The sequence below is a fragment of the Vitis vinifera genome, chromosome 19 (genome assembly GCF_030704535.1).
Source record: "Vitis vinifera cultivar Pinot Noir 40024 chromosome 19, ASM3070453v1".
Classification (NCBI taxonomy): Eukaryota; Viridiplantae; Streptophyta; class Magnoliopsida; order Vitales; family Vitaceae; genus Vitis; species Vitis vinifera.
Genome location: NC_081823.1, coordinates 19348136 through 19374765, shown reverse-complemented (window position 1 = coordinate 19374765; position 26630 = coordinate 19348136). Strand labels below are relative to the sequence as shown.

Here is a 26630-nt window from a genome sequence, read left to right as displayed (position 1 = left end):
ATAACTACTGAAATGCCCATGGATGTCCTATCCATGGTAGTGAAAACTTATCAGGCCCATAGATGTCTGATTTATGGTGGTGATAACTACTGAAATGCCTATGGATGTCCTATCCATGGTAGTGAAAACTGATCAAGCCCATAGATGTCTGATCTATGGTGGTGATAACTACTGAAATGCCTATGGGTGTCCTATCCATGGTAGTGAAAACTGATCAAGCCCATAGATGTCTGATCTATGATGGTGATAACTACTGAAATGCCTATGGATGTCCTATCTATGGTAGTGAAAACTGATCAAGCCCATAGATGTCTGATCTATGGTGGTGATAACTACTGAAATGCCCATGGATGTCCTATCCATGGTGGTGAAAACTGAAAAAAAAAAAAAAAAAAAAAAAAAAAAAAAAAAAAAGGATGTCCTAAACAAACTGACTGAAGGAAGATGCCCTAAACAAGATGACAATAGGGGGACGCCATAAACAAACTGACGAAAGGAAAATGCCCTAAACAAGATGACAATAGGGGGACGCCCTAAACAAACTGATGGTAGGGGGATGCCCTAAACAAGATGACAATAGGAGGATGCCCTAAATAAACTGACGGGAGGAAGATGCCCTAAACAAGATGACAATAGGGGGATGCCTTAAACAAACTGATGGTAGGGGGATGCCCTAAACAAGATGACAGTAGGGGGATGCCCTAAACAAACTGATGGTAGGGGGATGCCCTAGGTGATAACTCGTAAAGATCGAAAAATGGGTCGGACAACCATGAAATCAGCATGAAATGTGCTAAACTCAAAGATGGGGGAATGCCCCAGTAGAAAAGCGCTAAAGGGGGTATGCCCCAATATGACGACTCACAAAGATCAAGAAATAGATCGAGTAAGGAGACAAGTATGCAAAACATCTGATGATCTTAAGGATGGGGGTATGCCCCAGTGTAAGATAGTAACCAAGATAAGACACAGAATGTCACCAAACAAGACACTCTGGGATATGCTCAACGATGATGCAATGAAAAAGGATATACATAGCCTCAATGAACAAATGCTAAAACAAGACCAAACATCATCGAAACTATGCTGACAAAGCAAAACCAAAATAATGGATCAAACAAATGTTGACCAAGACTCTAAGTCTAAAATGTAAGCAGATCAAGACACGACATGTCAACTATCAATATGAGTACATCATCACAAATGCATCAACAATCTAACAGGCCCTACCATCACGGAAGATGTTGAACCTAAAGTCCAAAGGCATGTGAAAACTCAACCAGAAAGCTCAAGACTAGTCTGTATCTCCCTCTGATCAAGAGAAGAGGATAAGGTCATGTAAGACGATGAAATATGTGGGCTCAAAAGATGTAAGGCTCTGATAAGATGGGTGCAGGTATAACTGTGTCAAATGTAGGATATATGGGTGTGTAACAAAGGAAAGTGGGTACCCAAGTCGAACCAAGTATGTTGAGAAGACTGAACCCAGGGTGTCAATGACTCTATGATCCATCGAAAGCAACAATCATAAACAAGAGGTGGAGTCTCAATGTCAAAATCAGCAAGGTGGCTATGCCTCAATATGAATGTATCATCTCAAAAGGGTAAGCCCTCAGTGCAAGATAAACTCTGGGAAGTATGTGTCTGGCATAAACTGTCATCTCACAAAATCATCACCGATGAGTAGGCTATGTCTCAGTGTAAGCATCCCCAAATCAAACATCGATGAAAGGAGTACAACTAATCATACATCAACTAATCAAAATGAATCTCCACTCCTTAGAGTCATCGTGGTAACGTGAAGAGAGTATCTGACCTCCTCTAAAGAAAGAGCATGTCTCAATGTGAAAAAAATCAAGTAAGGTGGTATGCCTCAACAAAAATGCGCTCTGACATGATCATGGCCCAATGTAAGCTGGTATCTCTAAGATCAACTGCCAATGAAAAGGTTATGCCCTAGTATAAGGCAATCTTTGAAATGACTAAACTCTACTGCATGCTCTCATAAGTGTGTGTCCTGGTCTAATCATCTCAAAAACCTGTCAACAATGGTGAGAAGGCTATGCTTCTGTGATCACATCAAAGAAATCACCCAATCATATCTCGTACTCCAATGTGAAAGAAATTCGATCACCTCCAAGGAACATATATGCCTCAAAACCATCATCGACTGAGAGAGGGAATGCCCCTGAGTAAAGTACACCAGATGAAATATGTCAATCATGTCTCATGCTCCAATGTGAAAAAGGATGTTTGATTTCCTCCGAGGAATAGCCATGACTCAAAAAAATCCATCATCGACTGAGAGGAGTCTGCCCCGGCATAATGGTCATCTAAAAAACAACCTCCGACCAATGAAGGTGTGCCCTAATGCGATGCATCAAGCAGAAAGACTGCATACCCGATAAAATAAAATAAAAACACTCTCTGAGATGACTATGCCCCAATGTAGGGTCATACCATAACTCCTAGTCCATCACAATCAAGATGCTCTTGAATCAATCCCAAGTATCGCTCACATAAGAGCTATCAAACACAATGTGTGATGTCATGGCCTCAGGGTGGTCTTAAGACTCAGGACATAACGAAGCTAGGGTGATAGGTTGATAGAAATGAATGGAAACTAGGCCCAAATACCCAATAATCAAAACTCATGCCCTCATGTATAAAATGCAACATGTATAGAAAATCTCGTGAGCCCTAGACCTGAGGGTGCCCAATGCAGATACAATATCAATGAGGAAGCAATAAAGAAAATCGAACTGATAATGAGATGTGTAACAATGATGCAAAGAAAGTACCAAACCTAAAATTGGTCGCTGTAAGAAAAGAATAAGATGTGAAACAAAGAGAATGAATTGAAAGCAAAAACGAAGATGATAGTGAAGCAAATAACACGAAGTGGAGTAATGATCCGCTCAAATCAAACCTGAAATGAAGTCACATCACCAAAGAACGTAATGATGGAAGGGGCAATGACCCAAAGCTCCTAAGAGAAGGCCACTCATCTTACTCTCAAAATATACGACAAAGTGAATACAAATGATGGAGGGTCTCAAAAAGCTCACATACGAACTCTCATCAACAAACATACTCAATCAAGTGACCCTCGGATATCAATATACACATACTCAATGATAGAGAATACTACACACGTCCTTTTTATTTTTCTCTTTTCCATTTTTTTTATTTTTTTATTTCATCATTTTTATTTTCATTTTTTTTTACATATATACAAACGGGTATACTCTGAACACAAACAAAGAAGCCCCAAAGGTGAGGTCAAAAGTGGATAAACATGCTCTCAAATGCTAATGTAGTATAAACTCTCTCTGACGAGATGACCTGCTCAAACTAAGGATCTCTGGATCAATGTCCGCATGATAGATAGTGGAGGTGACATGACTACCCTCCATGCAATGGATTGAGGAGGATCACGACTTGGGGTGGAAGAAGATGAAGCAGAACAAACGACAGATATAATGAAGAAGAGGATGAAGAACACAACCAACAAGATGTGATGAAATGCAATGATGCAACGATAGGAAAAGATAATGAGAAAAATGTGCCCCTAGGTCCAAGGCTCATGAAACTCCTAAACAATGCGTGCATACACTAAAGGGCCCCTATCCCGATGGAGAAGGTGAGCAAGGCTATAAGAAAGAAAAGGTTATGATGCTCATGCGAGGCTCAAAGGGCTAGCAATGGTCTAGATGTCAATAAAGGTAATAGGGTGTGAGGTAACCGAAATGAAGGCCACCCATCCTACGACCATAGTCTCAAACATCATGTTCTCAAGCCCTCAAGTGATCAATACTAAAGATTGATGTCCATCTGATATAACCACGTCAACCCTCTAGAATCATGCACCAACTGTACTCCAAATGCTCCATAATAATCTCAAAGATGATCCTCTCAAAGCAAAGTAAACGGTGATCTCATCAAGCACAACTGCCCATCACAAGCCAACTCTCATCATACAAGATCAATCTCTATACTCACGGCAAAATAAGTGACAGTCTCATCAAGCAATCGATCAATCCTCACATCGTAAGCCACCCAAAGATCATAAGCTATCCCTCGCCATGCAAGAACAACCTTGGGCTCAAACTCCTCACACTCTACCTGGTCGAATAAGAGAGGGGACGTGAAAAACTAGAAAAACCGAAGATGGAAATGTCATCTAATGGTCTCAAGGGTGATGCTGTGCAAAGCTTATAATGGATGGATGTATGTCAAAGCAAAGTCAAGGTGTTAGAGTGGGTAAGACACCGCTCTGATCATTAGAAGATGGGTCACAATCTCAAACTCCCTAAGTTAAATCCTTAATCCTAGGCTAATAGGCTCAATATCCTCCATGATAGGTCAAGCCTCAAGACCACAATGTGCAAGTGAAGAGATGCCTCAAGTCAAAAGTACAACACATCATATCACAAAGCACAAGCATATGTCCATAAAGGAAAAGACATCCAATGGGATAACTGATGAGTACATCATGAAAAAGAAGGATAACAAAGGCAATACTCAAGAATCGAGTTATAGTCACTAAATGTCAAAAGTAAAACAAGAATAAACAAACAAAAACAGAAAAATAGTGATTGGTCTTGTCATCGCATCTCTGGCCACAGAGGGAACAAAATCTAAACGCCACCGTACCAAGGTAAGCCAAACATGAGTCAATCGCCCAAGTCAATAAGATTAGGGACTGCTGGTGAAGGGGTGTCTGCATGCATGGCCTGAGCTGAGGTAGGTATAGAAAACATATCGGACTGAGGATGCCCAAATGTCCCAAAATCAACAATGTCCTGTATGGCATGTCGTAGAGCAATGCAACGATCATTGTGATGTCCTGCTGACTGATGGTACGTACAATATAAATCAAGTCGAAACTGTGAAGGCACAGGATCTGGATGTGCCCTAGGAGCCAAAGGGGCCAAAAATCCCATGGCCTGGAACGTCTCAAAAACTCTGCTCAAGGGTATGCTTAGATCTGAAAAGTGTCTCCGACATCGTTGACGAGGGTGAAGTCGCTCATGAGAAGCTGTAATGATCGGACGGCCCCGAAGTTGGGATGGAGGTCGTGTCGACGTAGCCAACGCAATGGATGAGGAATGTTGCTGGAGCACTGAATGTGGGCGAGGTCGTGGATGTGAGGCACCCAAAGTAACAGATGTTGGTGAAGTCAAATGTGGCAATGAAAACATCACTACTCTTGGAGCTCCTCTCGATGATGATGGATACTCTGACAAAATAAGCTCAATCCTCCATGTCAAATCCATCATCATCTCATAAAGAGTAGTAAGAGTAATGGGTGCGATCTCGTCTGACATGGTGAACCTCAACTGAAGAAGTCTAATCTCAATGTACTCTGTATCATAACCATCATGCTATCAATCTCTGCTCGGGGACCAGTCACGACACTAAAACTGTCCAAGACTCTAAGACAAACACATGTAAGAGACAAAACAAAGCAACACATAACGCTACTCAAGATAACAACAATATCACTAAGTGAAACGAGAGTACATCGTGTAAAATAATTAGACAAAAAGGTCTACTCTCGAAACATAGGGTACAAACTCGAATCATTAACTATAAAACAAAACTCAAATATAAAGTAAAAGAGAACAAAAACCCAAACGACCAACTAAAAATGTAGTCCCAGAATACACCAACAAGGTCTGCAATATCAAAGCGTCCTGTGAATATCAGTGCCCTAGGTGTCCAAAACATGATGGTATAAGCCCGAAGGAGGAGGAAATGCATGTGTGGAATAGGTTGGAAAGGAATCAACAGTCATATCTGGACCGAGATCAATATCTGTGGTCGATACAAGAAAGCTAACCGCACCACTGTCAATAAGATCTTGTATGGTATGACGTAGAGAAACACAATAATCAATACTATGACCTGCCATCTGGTGAAATGCACAGAACTCGTGAGCACGAAAACGCGAAGGCAAAGTACTCAGGGGCGGCCTAGGGGCCAATGGTACTAAAAAACCAGTAGCTCTGAGTCACTCAAAAGTTCTATCCAAAGGCATCCTCAAATCAGAATAAGTCCTCTAATGTCGCCAATGGGGACGAGACTGCTCATGTCGTGGGATACTAGTCTATGGACGTTGAAACTGGAATGAAGGTCGTACTATGATAGTATGAAGATGCACAGAAGGAAACTGCTGAACTAACTGAGGATGACAATGTTGTAAAGGTACGAAATCACTCCTGGGTATCTGTAATGATCTCGCATAGGGATGATAACTAGGTCATCGATGTTGAAAGCCCGCAGAACATGCGCCTCCATAGCTCTTAGATGATCCAACAATTCCCTTCCACTTAGTATCTGGGAAAGGAGTAATATCTGACCATAATCCTCTAGATATGTCATCATCTACATCGAACAAAGCTTGAACCAATGATCTAAAATCCTGGAATGGGACTCCTGTCAAATGCCGAGCAAACCTAGGATGCAAACTCCTTAAAAACATGCTCATCTAATCTCTCTCGGTAGGTCACTCAATCATCTCCGTAGCCTTCTCTCTCCAGTGGGAGATAAAAGAAGAAACAGACTCATCTAATCCCTATCTAAGAAACTCAAGCTCTCTACGTGTAACGCTTGTATTACCACTGAATGAATATTGTCTCAAAAACTCCTGTGCTAAGTCCTCCCAAGTTCTCCAACGAGATGACTCTAATGAAGCGTACCATTTCTGTGTCATGTCGCTCAATGACAATGGGAACAAAGTGAGCAATTGTGCCTCATCTAGACCAAGAGCCCTCATAATTGTGCTATAAAGTCTGAGATGAATACGAGGACATCCAACACCTGTATATCTCTCTATATCAAGCATCTTGAAACCGACCGGCAAAGTGGCCATTGGCACATCGTCAATGTCATCCCACGAAATCATCTCATTAGGATCTCTCATCTGTTTAATCCTCCGCTCTAGTCTGTCCATATGAGAACGAGGATCCTCAACAATGGTAACTGATGTGACAATGGGTGGAATGACAACAGCCTGATCATGTGAAATAGTATGCAAAGTCTGTGCAACTGGCATCTGAACAAGTAGAACAGGTGGTGTCACTAAATCAGATGGTGTGTCCTCGAACACTACATGCCTACTCTGCTGAGTATCCATCCTCTAACTCAAACTGGTCAATGCCCCCTAAATCGAAATCACAGAAGCAATAAGCTAACCAAATGAAATTGACTATGAATCCGTCTATAGCAGCTCAACGATACAAATCAACCTCTCTCCCACTCAACCCAGGGCACTAAACCAAGACTAGGACTACAAATAGACCCTTACAAAAGAACCCAAACAAAACGACTCAAACACGACTCATGCAACGACACGGGATGCAACGAACAATGACCAATGAATGATACTGTGAAACCAAGGTTTGGTTAATCTTGATTTTGATGATAACAAAATAAGGTTTAGAACTAATGATCATATTTCAAGTGTGATTAGGCAAGACGACTTCCAAAGTGGCAATCCAAAGACAAATCAAGCCAAGGAGAAATCATGAAGAAGAAGACCACCTCAAAGAGAAGAGTTTTTCAAGACCAAAGCTTCTTAAGATCTCTTTGTAAGGTTGTTGGTGCACTAAGACTTTCATGCATTTCATTCTTTATTTATGCACCAAAATCATTCAAGAGTAATATTGTTTTAAATATCTTAAGAATTGGATGATTTCATGTTTTCAACTAAAACCTTGTGTTAAATGATTTTTAAACTTGTGTTAAAAGGTTTTAAGTTGAAAAAGGTTGAGTGTTGAGCCAAAAAAATGGCTCAACCGGTTCAACCGGTCGACGGGTTGTGCTCGTCCGATCGAGGACCGGTTGAGGGAGGCCAAAAAGTTTATCTCTCTCCCAGTGGCCTTCTCTTCCTGGTCAAGGTTGAACCTCAACCGGTTGAGGTCCGGTCGAGGTCCAGTTGAGGTCCGGTTGAGGCCCAACGGTCACTTTTCCTAACGGCTAGTCAACCGGTCGACCCTTAGCTCGACCGGTCGAACCCCCAACGGCTAGTATGACTTTTTTCTTCTATAAAAAGGCTCCAAACTTCATTGTTTCATAAGCAAAACCTTCCCAAATCTTTCTTGATTATATTTGAGCCTTGCAAGAGTATTTTTTAGTGCACCATTATTCCAAAACTTACATATCTTTAGTGCACCATTCAATCCTAGTTTCTCTTGTATCATTTGAGCTTAAAGTTCTTGTGCTAAGATTTTTGAGATATCATTTTATTTGTAAATCTTTTAGGGGAATTTTCTCAAGTGAGAGGTATCACTTGAGAGGTTGTTCAAGAGTGGGATAACTCTTGAGAAGTGTAAAGGGTGCTTAGAGCCAAAAGTCCAAGAGGGTGAATTGGAACCATAATCCAAATGTAAAGAGATTGGAAGCTTGGTTGAAGCTTCAAGATAGTAGAACCCTCACTTGGTTAGGAGGTTGAGGAGGGTGGACATAGGCAAAGAAGTGCCGAACCACTATAAACTCTCGTTTTTGCACTTTCTCTTCCCTAATTCTTTTAAATTATATGCAATTGTGTTTATTTTGTTTATTATATATTTGCATATAATTGTCTCTTATTTTTGCATAGTTTAAATTTGTGAAAAAGAGACCATCACCCTATTTATGCACCCCCCCTCTCTAGGGTGATTACCATAGTTTGGATTAGCCTCAAATTCCTAACAGATACAATACAACCCAATACATGACAGTGTGTGATACACAATCATATGATGACAATCAAAATTTGGATATACGATAGAATCTCTAAAGTCACATGAGTATCTAGTGTAAGATAACTACAAATATGACTAAAGAATTTCTATCGATGATCCAGAAAATGATCAAGGTGTGAAGAAAATGATCGAGGTGTGAAGAAAATGAATAAGGTGTGAAGAACAACACTATCACGAGATCAATACTCAATCTATAACAAAACATCCTTGATTCAACCTTCAACTCGAGCTCCATAAGAGAAAAAAAATGATAAGGTGATCAAGGCGAATCTATCGAAAAAGGTGTGACTATTAAAATGTGTCTTTCACCTTCCTGTAATGAAAATATGAGCATCGAGTTGAAAATCGAACCAAGGATCAAACAAAGAATGAGGTACTGAGCCCGTGATAGGTGTACAGTGTAAAAAGATGATCCATGAACATATCCCAAAGTATCGAGTGAGTGACAACAAAGTGAAGGGGTGTGTTGAGCCAAGAAATGAGAACGAAAGCCCTAGGGAGAAAACATGCTAAACTCATCGAGTGAAAAGCACAAACTAAGGCGACAAGATGAAAGGTGATCCAACCGATACTCAAACTCATACCGATCTCCAAACACTCTCAACTAGAGACTAAAAAGAGGGAGTACTGGATCCGAACTGTAACTAAAGAGGCTTTAAAGGCCCTCAGATGCACCCACGTGTAGGGAGGGAGTCCTAATCGAAGGATCTATGGCTCAATCTACGAGATCAAGGTGGCTCTAAATGGATATGGGTGGACTTTAAAAGATCCCTAGCAGAAGCGATCATACCCTCCGGTGGTACGCAACCCTCTGCACGCCTCCGAAGAGATAGGGCGCTTCCATGCAAGGTGGTCATTACCTCTACACATGCACTACCTCGACATCCCAGGGGGTTTCCTATGGTGAAACCTCTTAAACTCTCAATGCTCAATGGTCGACTAGAGTGCACAATGAACAATGTGGGTGCATCCGAAAACCCTAAGAGCAGTGTAGAGCAAACCAAAATGGAAAAGGAATGAGAAGTATATGAATCAAAATAAGCAAGAAACTCACCTCAAAACTCACTTGCAGACCACTTTCTTTCTCTGTTATCTACTTCTCTAAGCTCTCTTCCCTCTCAAGTTACTAGCCTCCCAAACTAGAAAAACCCTCTTTGGCTTTCCTTTTCTCTCTCACCTTTGCCGCTTTCTTTATTTCCTTCTCTCTCTCACCTCTGTCGCTTTCTTTCTTTATAGAAGACACTCCCCTCTACCTCTCTAGCTACCAGAATCCTCTCTCTTTCATACACTCCTCTTCTTCTCTTTCTTGTCTCCTAAGTTCCAAAACCTCCTCATAACATAAATCAACTTTTTCCAAAATCTTCTTTATAGGTGTCACTCCTTGATTGGCGTATGCAAACCACCACCTGATTCTCTGATGGCCAACCACAAGACAGCACTTGGCTCTCAAAGAGCCCTCCATCTGGTAAGTGATAATCTGCAGAAAAAGGGAAAAAACGAGCCCCAAAATGGGGGTCTACAACAAGTAAATTTTAAAATTATGATAAAATCATAACTCATATATTTTTATAAATATTATAAAGATATAAATCTCAACATCTTATCAAAGCATAATTGATTCATTTTGTTAAAAATAAATAATAATAATAATTTAAAACTATTTTTAAAAATTATTAAACTTATTAATCTGTTTTTAAAAATGGTTTCTCAATAAAAACAACCAACATTAAATTTTTTTAAAAAAAATTGCTATAAATTACAAGCCCAAATAAGTTTATATTATTAAGCAAAAATGCTATTAAAGATGTTCTTTTTTAAATAAAAGAAAAAAATTATTTTAAACATGCCTAGTGTGAGTTTTTTTTTTTTAAGAAAATAAAAATAAAATATTATTTTAAACTATATTTATGAATATGATTATCAATGTATTTCTTTTTTTTCATTCTCATTCTTATTGTTATTTAATATTGAAATTGAAACAAATAATCATTTCAATCTTGCAATTCAATCTCACAGGAATTGGAACCACCAAATCATTCCTATTAAAAAAAATATTAAGAATGAAAAATGAAAAGAAAATTTTCATTCCCATGTATCAAACATGGGCTACGTGTCAAAAAATATCATCCGTCCATAGTGGTTGAATAATTTTATAATAAAAACCATCACTTCAATAAATATACAAAGAGCGAAGTAGACCTAATTTGGATTTCATAACGAGGACAAGGCCGAGATGACGAGTGTGAAACATTCAACACCATTCACAACTCAATTGCCTCTTACCACGTCTCCATGTCGGCAAGATTGTGCGATTCCATTTTCTGCAATCTTCCTCTCCAACTCCAACTTTTCTTTCTCCCTGACTGAACATACACGTACATAGATAGGCGATTATTCTCTTCCTTATAAAAAATTTCCTCCTCTGTGAATAGTGAATACAACAGAAGACTCGCTCACTATTCTAATGTTATGAAACTCTAGGATTGTAAATAAAGGTTAATGAAAATCCAACACAGCTAGTCCCTATTTTCATAAACCTACCAACATCCTGCTGTTGTCCACCACAACTCATTACTGGCCCCAGCATCATCATCCTATTAAAAGAAAGAAACATCAGATCCTCAGAACAAACTTTTTGGTACCCCGGGGTGACCTGTTGTGAACCCTCACCACCATGGATGGTAAGTAAAGGGCGTATTTTGAGGGCCTATCGCAACAATAATGTACCGGTAAATGGATATCAAATGCTACTTTAACTTTGATTTACCTCCCCATTATAAGCGATAGGACACTATCAAAGTAAATAGATGACACTAAGAAAACAAAGGGCTGGAACAAGGTAAAAATACTCGAGATCAAGACAAGTCACGATAAGTTCACTCGCAGAAAAGTTACTGTTGCTACCGAAAAGATGGAAATAATGAAACAAAAGGAAGTTTCACCACCCCTTCAACACAACAAAGTCTTTCTCAACAGGAAGTTACACCAAATTCCATCCGCAGGTTTATACTCCGATAATTAGCTAATGCAACGTTGCACGAGGGACCCGTGGCCTCACTGGTGTCTTTGAAGGACTGACCCTGTAAAAAGTTGCATGCAACAATTAAAAAATGAGCAAATAAATAAACAAAGCAAAATATCATTGACATAGCTGAGGTCTAAATATAAAACAAACTCAGAATACTGGGAAAATACCTGATGGGTTGGGTCCCCAAGACCAGCCCACTACAATTCAGCGCAACAATGGCACTTTCTGCCTGCACATGAAGGAAAATAATCTGTTTGAGAAATAGTAGTGAATAATTCCCAACCTGCATTCAAGTTCAGGCCTGACAACTTTAGGCAAGCATAAAGCTACTCAGGGTTCCATTCCTAGTTTAGTTAAGAGAAAATTGCAGAGAGGATTTATACATGGATATTATAGTTTAAGTTTTAGTAGGCAGCACTATTCTTACATTTTGTGCACACTTTCAAAATTCCAATCAGGACATTGGAGCATGACTATTCAAAATGTATCTCTGATTGCCCAATACATATTAAACTTCTTGATATAAATCAATGAATATCAAAACACAGAATGACCAATGGAGTTTTCTCTATTTTTTTTCCTCCTTTTTTGTCTGAATTAATGAGAACTATCACCTCCGAATCATCCTGTCTGATCTACTCATTATATGACTCATTTCATTCAGCTCAGATTTATTCATTTGATCAAACAGTCAATCAACCTACTGAAATTCCAGGATGGAAAAAAGGCTTTTTAAAAAAAACCTTTCATTCCATTTGTAATGTGTTTCTAAATTAAGCAACTGGATCCCTGTTACTAGTCTATTCAAAATTGTCTGATCTTCTTGGAGGTTTCTAGCAAGGTGCGCCCTTAAGTGGCAAAGATCAGCTGAAGCCTAGGCATAAGGCAGTTCCATGGCATGAGCCTGAAGTGAGGCACAGCCAAAGAAATATTTGTTTTTTGCAGTAAGGCTGAAAGGACAAAAAAGAATTGTTAAACCGTAGCATCAGTCATTATCCAAAGCAGACTCAAATACTCATTACTATTATCTTGAAAACGATAACATAGCAGTAGTCATTAATCCTCCTGCATAGGCAATGTACACAAAACAGCAATTTCAGGGAAGAAACAAAGAAAGTTCCCAAATTGTGATTTCAGTTTTAAAAAATTACAAATTAATCTAAAAAATAACATTGCTAAGATGTGTTGCATAATACCATAGCTTTCATGAAAGCCCTCTATCTGACAGTTAATAAAAGAATCAATAGCTTTAGAAAATAATAATAAAATTTTAAAAAGAATTTAAAAATTGAAAGAGCCTCACTCACCTTGGACTTTTGTCCAATGGTAGTCTTGGGCACTTGCCCAATGGTAGTCTTGGGCTCAAAGAGGCCTCTACAAAGATGTAGACTTGATGCAAAGTGAGGCACTTTGACAGATGCCACTGTGCCTTGGATTTCTTTTTTTTCCTTTTTCTGAGATGTGCTTTTTAACAACTATGATAGAAATGTCTAGCAAGTTTGGAATCTTTCTATTTAAAGATTATTATTTGACATTCTTTATTAATTCAAATGATTAATCACTAGCAAACCTAAGTGAAATTCATGCTTTGTTCACATTCAAAAGGAATTAATTATCTTTACCTTCATTTGGGATTTACTGGTCTTGGACATGGTCAAAGAAGATTTGTTCTATTATTAAGGAAATTGGCCCTATCGTCTGGGCATCTATTTATCTAATATTATGCAGATAAAAGATACAACACACCAATATCACAAATGGAGATAATACAAGCCTGATCCACCTGTATTTCTGTAGTTCTAGTTGAATTCATTTTCTTAATAAATTTATTAAGCCGAATAAGTAAAACGGCTTAATAAATTTATAGAACAAACTGATGGAGTAAGCCTTCCAATAAGTAAAACAACTTAATAAATTTATAGAACAAAATGATGGAAAGTTGCGCTTTATATAAATAGGAATCCGAATGAAAGAATGACTGCTTTTCCAGTAGTAATATCCACATAACAGTCAGCCAAAAAAATAAGCATCAAAGCTTTAAAGCTATACCTCAGCAAGCATAATTTCCTATCTAGCATATTTTCAACTATCCTAATTCATGTGAAAGCTCTATCAACTCCTTTCAACAAAAACTTAAAATACCATTTTATCTTCCCTTGTTTTCTAAGTGTTCCCACAAATTTGAATATTAATCAAAATACTATTTTTCCTTCTGCTACATAACAACAAATCTCAATGGATTTTCCAAAAGGTATTTCTTGTCTTATATGGATAAGTGAAAATCCTGATCCAAACCTCTCAACATTTTGGAATTCTGTATCAAAATTGCCACTTTTGTTTGGACGCTGTAAACCGTTGAAAATCAAAACTTAACGGATGATAACAGAGACAAGATTATGTCAATCTTTGTTTTCCTTACTTGAATTAAAGCCACAAATCAATAGATAGGCCTAAATTTTGGCTGCAAGTTCAATCATGATTCCAACCCTTAAGAAATCTGGAATCTCTTAGGCTAGACTAGAAGAATTGAGTAATAAACTAAAGGATGGCAGCATATTTCACACACTAGAATTTATGATAGTATCTTCTAGCATCATCTGTCAGAGAAATGGACAGTTAAAATTTTAAAAGAAAACAAAAGGCATTTTATTTCAAAGACATCATGATGAATCAGACTTCTCTTCCAAAATCACATGGCTCTGGAAAAAAGGAGTGGCATTCATATGAAAAACCAAACAGAAGAGGAAGACTTTTAGTAACAGAAAAGCCAACCACAGCCAAACATCTTACTAGTATATTGTCTACTATAGGGACGCTCCATGCTGCCACGAAGCGTCACTGGTTAGTGAAAATAAACCGAATACACTGGATGCGGTTTTTACTTTAATGCTTAAATAAATAAAATCACATTCTACATAAGCCATTTTTAGTCTAAAAGAGAAAGTTGATGCATGGAATCTGACATATAGAATTTTGTTGATGGAGGATTTGTTTGACTATCACTTTGGTGTCCACATTTTTTTCGCCAAAGCCATAGTCCTTCGGTGGAAAACTCAATGAATCGAGCAAAAATATTATTATGGTGACAGTTACAAGGACAATGACATAAACACAAGATGTCTGATAAAGAAACCTCAACACAAATGAACAACTACACATGCCCTGAAAGGGTAATCTACAAGCACGCAAATGTGCTCCACAAGGGAAAAAGTCTGACATGGAAGTGGCTTTGTTGCATATTAAATGTTGACTGTGTTTTTTACCTTATTAAACTGGAAACTCCAGGTAATGTGAATAAATCAGGTCACTTTACATAATGGTTTGTAGATTAAAAGTTGGGCAAGATCATTATATTTGCATATATAGGCTCTCTTCTGAAGCTCAATAATAAGTTGCACAGCACACAAGGCTAATGGGAAGGAGAAATCAGGTCACCTCACCTCACCATTAAGTAAGGAAAGGCTAAAAAAATCTAAAGCAAAGTACCTTACTCATATTAAATTTCCATACACATCAAGTAGACCAGAAAGTGAACTTACTAAATCTTGGGAGTTCTTTTTGACAAGTTTTATTAAATTTTAACTATAAAGACAATGAAAGCAAGTTGTCTACATAGGGAAAATCAAAATCTCCTAATGTTTACAGTGTATTGGACATATATCATAATGATGACCAAAGTGATGACACCCCATTGTCACTGAGGATTCATAAGCCTAAGGTTGTATGAAGCAAGATTTTCTGAACATGGAAAAGACGTGTATTTTTCTTCCTCTATAATATAAAAATCTTCCCAGAAAGATGAGAACTTTCCAGCTAAACAATGTAGAACTGAGGAAAGGATTGGATATCAGATAGCCAGACAGCTTCCAACCCACTTTGCTGACCAAGAAAAATGAACTATGGGTACTCATTAAAAAGAGAACCAAGATATGCCAAATTCACCATGGATAATAATGTAAAACAGCACCAGGATATGCCATATATATTCCACCTAGAGGCAATGTGATGTTTTGAGATCCAAGAAGCAAGTAAATTAGATATTAGAATTTGAAATACACATGTTCAAGAAGTAGCTTCACAATCAATAGAATCTTCTAAAAATAATTATAGATAAAAACAGAAACTATCAAGTATCCTCAACAAGCCTAATAAAAATGTAACTGGGCAAGCCTGAATATGTCAACACTGTCATACAAACTCACCATTGCAAATTCAACAAAAGCTATACGCGTCGAATGCACATGATCCCCTAAAAGCCTCAGGCGAGAAACCTGAAAATGAGAAACTGTCAGTTATTGGAGAAATCATTAAAGCCACCTATCTCTGGAACTGATTTGAAAACTTCAAGTTTCAGGCCCTATGCTGACCTCACCACAGGCCCTTTCAAAGAAGTTCTTGACCTCAGCCTGAGAAACCTGCACTAAGAAAAAAATCTTTAACTAGGAACCACTCAATTAAGCGAAAAGTTGCCACCATTAATATACATCCAGGCATGAAACCATGATCTGATGTGCATCATAAGAAACAGAAAGATGCATTAAGTGTGGTAGAAAACTATTAAGTTTAATCATTCAACCAGGACAAGGTGAGGACAATACCTTCTTATCAATATTTGTACAATAGACAGTCCTAGCACACATTTCCCGCTCATCCTCTGACTGCATTTGATTACAATCATATATAAAATAAAATAAAAAATTATACGGAGTGAGAATCAAACCACAGGGGCAGAGCAAAAATGGAATGCTCACTAAAATGGGCCAAACATGTAATAAAAGTATAATACAGAAATTAACATAACTAAAACAGCTAAAAAGTTGGCCACTAGTACCCTGGGGAGGAATGTAGGATTCACAGGAAGGATAGCAGTCTTTGAAGGTAAGACCCTAACTGGATAGTAACCTAGCATTGTCCCACCAAGGTTTAATGCTGCTCTCGCACCATCTGTTGACATATACCAAGTGAGTATGATATGAAAAATCACATAGACACACTTTCAACAACACCAATGAGAAAAATGTTATGGCCCAAAAAAATAAAAAAACTTACGCTCATCAGCAAACTCCACAAATGCAAAACGAAGAACTGAATGCGGATCACCACAAACTCGACAATCAACAACCTTCAAAATAAGCATTCCAGAAACTTAAGAAAGTATAGTCTCATCAACCACAACAAACCAACTATCAAGTTAAAACTCAATTTTGTGTAAAACCTATCTACAGTTTGCAACAATTAAAAAAGTCATGCATTTATATTTGTGTGTTTCATCTTATCAGGTATTATTACAAGACATCCATAAAAGTTACGAGCTTTCAGTGGTTCACTTAAAATAAAATAAACAATAAAGTACGACAAGTTTAAGGAAACCCCTATACCACATACAATCATACTTTAGTACATTTTCCATGAAAATATTAGCCTTTGATGGCACATTTTGCACATCCCTTCACATATTAGGGGAAGAAAAGAATGATATATTTTAAGTGTGGAGAACATCAAGAAGTGGCATAAGATTCTACATCATACAGAAGACTCTTTTAGAGTTAGAAAAAGGAAGATAAAGAGAAACATTAAATGATGTTCAGATCTCAGATTACCATTTAAGCAACTGTATAATAACTTTTTTAAGAACAAAAGTTTGGTATTGATTTTTCCTAAAAGTTACCAAAAGCAGTCAAAATGTTCATGTATAGTAATTTGAAAGTATCATACCCATGATCTCATTTTCATGTGTACAGTGAGATGATAGAAAGCATCAGCAATAATGTTTCTTTTTACATTCTAGTATGGATTATAAGATAATGAAAGCAAGTTTGCATTGGAAGATGGAAAACCATGTGTTCATAAGGCAAAAGCAAAGAACACAGAAATTGGCAAATTCATGAATATCTAATGTATACTGTAAGTAAGAACCAACTTGGAGGTCAACATCCCAAGGGATTGGGTGAAAAATAGCCTCAATTGGAGCAACTAATCACAGTACTGCCTACCAACATCTTCAAAACAGTAGAACTGTGTATGAATGTGTGCATGGGCAGAGACCAAGCTTAATGGAATAAAGCTATGTCTTTTTCACATTTTCTTCTCATATTTTATTCATATAATCATACCTATCGGTGGAATCTCATTTTTTAATAAAGATGTCTATTTTGTGGGATTTATAGAACTCGGGATAAGAATAAAAATCTTCCAAAAACTCCTTTTGCCCAAATGGTGGCATATTATGACTGAGGTACTATTCATAATAAGGAATCCAACAGATACATTATATACATATATATATATATATATATATATATATATATATATATATATATATAGATATAGATATATATAAATATCCATGTTTTAAAAGGCTATTGAGGCTTACGCCTCGAGGATCGCCTCAAGGTGAAGCCCTACCAATTAGCCTTGAGGCTATAGCCTCAGTTAAGGTAATTGAGGCTTAAGCTTCACCTTGTCAAGGTTATAGCTTCAAGGCTGTTGCAACCTAAGTTTCAAATATGCAAAGGCTTTTCAGCCTGCATGGACTTTTGGCATATATTTAAAGAGGCTTAAGCCTCAATATTCAATGACTATTAATGAGTTTTATCATCTATGCTTTTTTGGACTTCTGATATAGATTTTACGAATATTGTATTGGGTCCCTACTTGTTTAAACCTTTTACAAAATAAAGGCTTATATAACTTTCAATTAACTTTTAAAATGGAAGGGAAAAAGAGATTGAGAAGAATGAGGGAATTGTTAACACTCCTAGTTGTTGATCTCATATATAATCTAATTATTGATAGATAAAAAATATACCATTATAATTGATGGACGAAGAAGAAGAGGGATGGATGGATATTAACACTAATGGGGAGGATAATATAGCCATTGGATATGAATATATTGCTTGGAGGATCCTCATAATAGTAATAGTAATGTTGAAAATTATTTGGTAAAACCATGAGAGGGCTAAATTTTATGAGAGAAAAAGGACCTAAATTAGAACTATTAATACTGAAAAATAATTAATTTTATTATTATGAAGTTTATGTCATTTTTATTATTCAATTTTATTATAATTTTATAAGTTTTTTTTTTTTTTTGATAATTTTTATTATTTATTTGTTTTAAGTTGAGGTTTACGCCTTGTTCTGCCTCAAGGCTTACACCTTGACTCATTTAGGCAAAACACCTCAAGACCACCTTTAACCTTTTAAAACATTGATATATATATATATAGTAAAAAGGCTATTCCTAATAACTCAAATTATTCCATGTGTCTTGCGTGAAGTATGTTTTGCGACGATTTGTGCCTTCTATGAACTCAACTTAAATGATGTTCAAAGGGGCATAAAAGGCTTGTCACTTGTGATACCAATAATGTCGGGAGTTCTTTACATTTTTTTTTGTCTACAAAATGAAGCCCACAAACCACCAAAAATGTCAAAGGATTTTCACCATATTAAATGTTCCTAGCTTAACAATATTTAGATTTACATTAATGCCATATCGTTTGGAAGTCCATGAATCCCATATAGGAGATAGTCTTAGAAGAACCTCAAGCATCCTTGAAAGGCCATAGCTCACATAAAAGCAGTAAATATAGCAGCACACTTTTCTGCTAAGGACTATCATGAAGATTATTGAATCAACAAAACACTTTGATCTCTTCCAAACAGACAAATGTCATACGCATATCCAATCTTGGGACTCCAAGGATCTCCAGCCTAGCACTAACAAATGAGTAACTATTACATTTAGAGATGCCATTTTTAAAGTGACTTATCTAGTATTGCTTTTTCAAGTGTCATTTCCAAGTGCAACTGGATATGCAAATGCCACTTCCAGCGTCCTGCTAACAGCCACATGTCAACAGCAACACAAACTCAAAATTTCCAATGGCATCACACTGAAGTAGTGTTATTTCCAGTGACAACACAATGCTAGCATTGATGACAATTAACATGTCATGAGTGATGGAATCCATGTTGATTGCTGCAACTCTGTTACCAATTTCTGACAAATTTTAAGAAGCTTAAAACTGAGTTTTCCTTCCCATTTATTTTCATCATCACTTTCTTGCAAAAGTTCACTCTTAACCAGGTAGCAGACAATTTGCAAGAGAACCAGGTCATTCATGTTGATAGAATCAATTTATATGATATGCCATTGTGATAAGTTTGGAACTTCATGAAATAAATAGACATAATATATTATATAGTATATACAATCAAGATCTACATATATGCATGCCCAAACAAGGTACCAATTCATTCAAAGAAGAAATGCACTGAGGAAAGTAACTAGAACTCTTTATTCCATAAAAGTTTCATTTAAAATATGGATGAGAGCCAAAGAGATAAACAACAACATTAAAATTATTTTGGATTTCAGATGGTCTAGGTTCTTGCCTTCTAGAATAAAATAAGATGACAGAATAAAGAAAATGCAATCAGCTTTATCATAGAACAAAGTTATTCACTCTGAAGGGAACAAATGATTGTTTTTCATGGCTGTAAGAGAATTGAAATAAAGTAACCAGATATTAATTGACCCAAGCAACCATAACCACTGATTAAACAGCTAATACAACATACAAATTTACAATGAAGGAGACACAGTAACTTACTTGTCCACAGCTACTAAATAAGGCAGCAAGCCGCTCCTCAGTGACCTAATTTGAAGACATAAAATGGCATTATTACAGCATCACTCTAAAACAAGAAAGAGATTTTCTAATATTCAGCAAAGTAAAAGTAATAAATGAATGAGAATCCTTCCATTTGCACTTACATGCTGATCAATATCAGAAACATACACAGTGCGGCGAATACTATCTTCACGTTGAGCTCTAAATGCTCTCCCACTCAACCTCCTCCTTCCTTGGTTATAATTATTTCTTCTCTGCCAAAACACAAGATGAAATTTCAGAAAATAGTAAAAAATCAAAATAAAGTATGAAAAATCATGCTTGTTAAAAACTCATGATACATGATATGATACAACAATATGGTATATTTTTTTATAGAAATTGAAATGCATTGTATCTTATCTTTTTTTTTTTTTTTTTGATAAGTAAAGGGATTGTATTAAAAAACCACCAAAACAGTGGCTTGAAGAGTCCAAGAAAGAAAAACACCCCTCACACCCTAGCTGAAAGCCAAGGCTAGAGGTGCAGCCCTACCCACACCCTTAAGTTCCCACCCAATCAATAAAATCAACTAAGGTCGAGGGACCATCTTTTATAGACAATTTCGTCTCCAACCAAAGAAAATATACAAAAGAAAACTTAAGCCTTTGAATTGACAGCTCTTCTTCCTCAAAAGCAACTTTGTTCCTTGCTTTCCAAACCGTCCAAAAGAGACACAAAGGACTTGCTCTCCAAACACCCTTCCTCTTTTTTCCCACAAAAGACCCATTCCACCTCAAAAGCGTCTCCTTAATAGTGGTTGGCAGTACCCACTGCACCCTGAACATAGAGTAAAGCAACGCCCAAAGAGTCCTTGCCTTTTCACAGTGGAGGAGAATGTGATCTATTGATTCTTCGTGCCTTTGACAAAGGTAACATCTGTTCGCTAGAGCCCATCCTCTCTTTTGAAGTTGATGCAAGGTAAGGGTTTTCCCCCATGTTGCTTCCCACCCAAAAAAAATCACTCTAGGCTACACAGAGACTTTCCAAATAGCCAACGAAGGGAAAGAGGCTGGAGGACCTGATACTAATGATTTGTATAGAGACTTAATTGAAAACTTCCCACATTTAGTCTCTCTCCAAATCACCCTATCATCCACTGCTTGCTGAACTCTCTTCCCATTTAAGGCCACAAAAAATCTGCAAACCTCGTCCACCTCCCAATCATTAAACAGTATAGAAAAAAGCAGGGTCCAACTTCCCCCACCCTCATTGCACCTCCACACATCTTTAACCCAAGCATCCTTGAAAACAGCCAAAGCAAATAAGGAGGGAAAAGAAATACAAAGAGGTTCATCCCACACCAAATATCTTTCCAAAACTTTACCCTTTGCCCATTCCCCACTACAGAAACGCATTGTATCTTATCTTAAAGTGTATCTTACGATATACGATATGATATATGATAACAATGATACATACATCTTCAACTATTTTCTATAATTATTAAGAAAAATCTTTTTTTTTTTTCAAAAGAATCTATCTATTATATTAATTGTCTAAAAGGTATAAAGGATTAAAAATTGAACATAAAAAGGAGAAATAGGTAAAATAATCTAATATGAAAAACTTAATTCTTGTTGTCAAATGTTAAATTAGAAGTCAAGTAAGTTTATTTTTACAATTAATATTGATGAATTTTCATTTGAATGGTTTGAATGGGCCTTTGGTCTCTCATTTGTTGTTTGCTGGCGATACTTTAGTTTTTTGTGAAGCCTCTCAAGATCAGATGGCTTACTTAAGATGGTTGTTGATGTGGTTTGAAGCCATATCAGGTTTGAGAATCAATTTGGATAAGAGTGAAATTTTGTCGGTTAGAGAATCTGGAGGTTTTGGCTCTTGAGGTTGGATGTAAAGTGGGAAGGCTGCCAACTTCTTACTCGGGGCTCCCTTTGGGGGCAAATCACAAGTCCATGGCCGTTTGGGATGGGGTGGAAGAGAGATTTCGGAAAAGGCTTGCCATGTGGAAAAGGCAATTTATCTCCAAAGGAGGGAGAATCACTCTAATTCGTAGCACTTTGTCAAGTATACCCATATACTTGATGTCTTTACTACGAATGCCAAGAGTGGTTAGTTTAAGATTGGAAAAAATTTAAAGGGATTTTTTGTGGGGAGGGAAAGCTTTGGAGAGGAAGCCTCATCTAGTAAAGTGGGATACCGTTTGTTTGGACAAAAGGAAGGGTGGTTTGGGAGTTAAACGTCTTTCTACTCTCAATAGGGCCCTTTTATGTAAGTGGAATTGGCGCTTTGCGAATGAAAGGGAGACTTTTTGGAGGCATGTCATTAGTAGGAAGTTTGGGGAGGAAGAAGGGGGTTTGTATACTAGAGAAGTTAGGGAGGGATTCGGAGTAGGATTTTGGAAGGGAATAGTGAAGGAAGGCTCTCTTTTGCAAAACAAAGTTGTTTTTTCTGTGGGGAATGGTAGAAATGTGAAATTTTGGAAAGATAATTGGTATGGGAACTTCGCTCTCTGTAATTCTTTTTCCTCTTTGTATACATTTGCATCTTATAAAGAGGCTTGGTTAGTGGAGTTGAGGGATCCTTTGGGAGAGGAAGGGGTTTGGACCCCTAGGTTCTCTAGGCCCTTCAATGACTGGGAGGTGGAGGAGGTGGAGAGATTATTTTTGTCAATTCAGGGAAGGAGGCTTAATCCTCTTTTGGAAGATAGAATGCTGTGGAATGAGACTAAAGATGGGATTTTTTCAGTTAAATCTCTTTATAGTGCTGTAGATTCAAGAAGAGTTGATCAGTTCCCTAATAGCATTATTTGGAGTCTTTGTGTTCCTACCAAAGTGGGTTTTTTTGCTTGGGAAGCCTCTTGAGGTAAGGTGCTAACTTTGGATCAACTTAAAAAAAAGGGCCGGATTCTAGCTAATAGATGCTTCCTTTGCTGTGAGGAAGAAGAGTCTATTGATCATATTCTTATTCATTGCACCAGGGTAAGAGTTTTATGGGAGTTATTGTTTGCTCTTTTTGGCGTTACTTGGGTCCTTCCTTTTTGTGGTTAGAGATACCCTTCTTGGATGGTGTGGCTTTAACTTGGGCAAGAAGCGTAGAAAGGTGTGGAAGGCGGCCCCTTTGTGTCTTTTTTGGGCGGTTTGGAAGGAAAGAAATAGGATTGCTTTTGATAATGAGAAACTTTTGATTCATAGGTTGAAAAATTCTTTCGTATGTAATCTTTGTTTGTGGACTAAGTCGGTTGTAAATGAAGGTCCTCTTCCTTTACTTAGTTTTTTTGATTGGTTAGGTGCTAGTTGAGGGATGGTGATTTTTTGTATCCACTCTTTTTTGTTTGTGCCTTTTGGCGCCTCTGTATGCTTTTGGGTCAGCCTCAAGGTGTCCTTTTCTAATATATTTCTTTCTGTGTGTTTGCCTATCAAAAAAAAAAAATTGTTCACATTAAAAATTATGGTAATTAGTGAATAAAAATTTACTAAATATATTAGATTTTTTTATTTCTTTTTCAATGGGGAAGGAATGATGAAGAACATGATAAAGTTGGAACTTTGAATGAGTGCATATGCCTAAATATAATTTGGGACTAAAAATCATAGCTAAAAATTGAAAAAGTTTATTTTGTGGATTATGCGACAAATCCATTTATTAAAGTCATATTTTTTTAATTTCAACTTATCAAAACTCTAATATTCAATGTTTTTATATGATATGATATAGTTTAACTCTTTAGATCCCACTCTCTTTCATAAAATTGGCTATATATTACTCTATATTTCATACTTTCAATAGATATATACACATAAACATATTTTTTCTATTTATTTTTTACTATATAAAAAACTTATGAAACACAATACAAGATACGTTTTACGAGTTAACAACTATGTGAAAAATAAACTCATCCATGAGAACATGTGCCCATGCCACAAAAAAGTACACGATGTTCATGGAACTCAAACAATAAATATTATGTCAAATCTAACCATAAATAGCTTCTTTAGCAACTATTTCCAGGCAAGAAATTTCATTAAGAAGAAATAAGAGGAAAAAACAAGCTAACCTCATCGGCATGATTTCATAAACTCAAGACAAAATTAATAATTAGATTAAAAATGGATAAATACCACACCAATTGCTTATTAATTATTAACAAAAAAAAATTAGAACACCATAAATATTAAAATATAGAAATGAAAAAGGAAATATGAAAACATTATTAATCTACAACATGAACACATGAACACATGCCGATTATTGCACCCAATTCCAATCACATTAATTAATTGGGAAAGCCCTGTTGTCTACAACAGTAACATATACCAATTCCTGCACTCTCAATTAGAATGCAGGTGCTTCGCACTATTCACACTCTAATCCATCTTTAACTTCCCCCACAATTGTGGATGCAAGGATAATCATATAAGTTATCAACACCTAATAGCATGTATATGGGCCTCCAAAAGTGAAGCATAGATATTTATTAAAAAGGGAATCAAGTAAGATCACATTAACTAATAAATTGCACCCAAATGGGGTTAAAAACCACAAACAGAGAGGCAAACACTAATTAATCTATGAAGTGTTAGTTCAGGAACTAAATTATAAATCAAAATAAAAAATAATTGCCAAATGAAAATTGAAGAATATGCAATTCAAATAATCCCATTCATGCAAAACACTAACTCATAATTCAGCAACTTAATGAAACACACAATAGTGGATTAATATACAGATTAAAGCCCCAGATGGAATACAAATTCAGTAAAACAGCATATCCCAAAATTCCTCTTTATTTAAGCCCATACAGTCCACAGTAATTGTCGAGCATACGAAAACCAAAAGTCATCTATCTATTTAAATAAATTAACAACAAAAGGGGAAAAGGAAGATTACCCTGCGATTATTTGGGTAGGCATCATTGGGGGAATCCTTAGAAAAATCAGTAGGAATCAAATGATCATGAGAGTATGATGAAGGGAAAAACTCCTTGGCCAATGGATTTAACTTTAAATTGGACAACATATCAACGATCATCGATTGCATTCCTGCTCCGAATTCCGATTTCGAATCGGAATTCTTGGAAGATGGAACGGCGGGCACTGCCTCACCAGACATCTCAGCACCGGCAGCCATGGATTAAAAAGCCCCAAACACCCAAATATGAAAATTTTCCAAAAGAAATGTTAAAAAGAAAAACCCTCCTCTAGGGTTGAGATTTAAGGGAAACAAAGCCTAAAAAGAGACACCCATTTTGAAAAGACCGATTGAAATAGAAAGATAGGGTTTTCCCAAATTGATGATGAAGAGATGATGATCAGAGAGAGGGGTTCTTTGAAAGAAGACGAGGTAGCTTTGGGTTTGGGCTGTTTTTTCCCTGAAAAATATAGGAGTGTTGAAAGTGTATTAAAGTGAGGAACGTTAAAAATGGGAAGCCAGCGACAGCTAACGTAAGCTTTGGTTTGTTACTTTCTGTAACAATACCTTGGATATCTCATTCATAACTGCTCTTTTGGGTTTGTTGGGATTCTAATTTTATTTTACCTTTTCCTTTATTAAATTAAATATTCTTTATTTATTTATTCATCCTATTCTTTCAAAAAAAAAAAAAAAATCAATAAGATTGGCTTTTAATAAAATTCAATTTTTAACCTTATACAATTTTTAAAAAATAAAATAAATTTTTTTTTATAGAAAAATCTTCTAGATTTCAGCAGCATGGCTCTTTTGGAATGGTGAAAAATGGTTGGGTAGGGACCAGGGAGTGTTGTCCATGTGTGTGAGAATTTTCGAGGGACACCTTTTCCTAACCATCAAAGAGAGGGCCCCGAATAAAAAGCCTGTGCCATTTTGTTGGATAGCTTATTGCATTTATTTTTATTAATTAATTTATAATTTCATCCACTTCTCAAAGGTTTTCTTAACCTATTTAGTGTTTGTGTTGGGCAAACACACTCATGATAAGTTTGACCATTATTTAAATTAAAATGGAAATTTATTTTAGACATGTTATTAACTTTTGTGGACACACATATTTAACAATTTAATTAGGGATTAACATATGACCAAATTGACCCCAAGTTCCACAAATTGTCAAACTTTCTTATTTATTTAACAACTTTTAATTCACATAATTCAATTCATATTTTTGTTAGGGTTTATAAGATTGAAAATGTTGTGAGAGGAAAGAAAATGGAGAAGAAATTCAAATAAAAC

At 36.7% G+C, this 26630-nt stretch overlaps 1 protein-coding gene across 1 annotated transcript; it reads right to left on the bottom strand.

The window, feature by feature from the left end:
* Positions 1–11484: 11484 nt before the first annotated feature.
* Positions 11485–25836, bottom strand: LOC100251410 (polyadenylate-binding protein-interacting protein 9). The gene is made up of 10 exons (XM_002277806.4): positions 25311–25836; positions 20564–20674; positions 20400–20444; positions 16828–16900; positions 16610–16722; positions 16377–16436; positions 16146–16193; positions 15981–16049; positions 11946–12007; positions 11485–11830 (listed from the first exon to the last, which is right to left on the bottom strand). Exons 1-10 carry the CDS (start codon positions 25548–25550, stop codon positions 11773–11775), a joined length of 879 nt encoding a protein of 292 aa, XP_002277842.1. The 5' UTR covers positions 25551–25836; the 3' UTR covers positions 11485–11772.
* Positions 25837–26630: the final 794 nt, after the last annotated feature.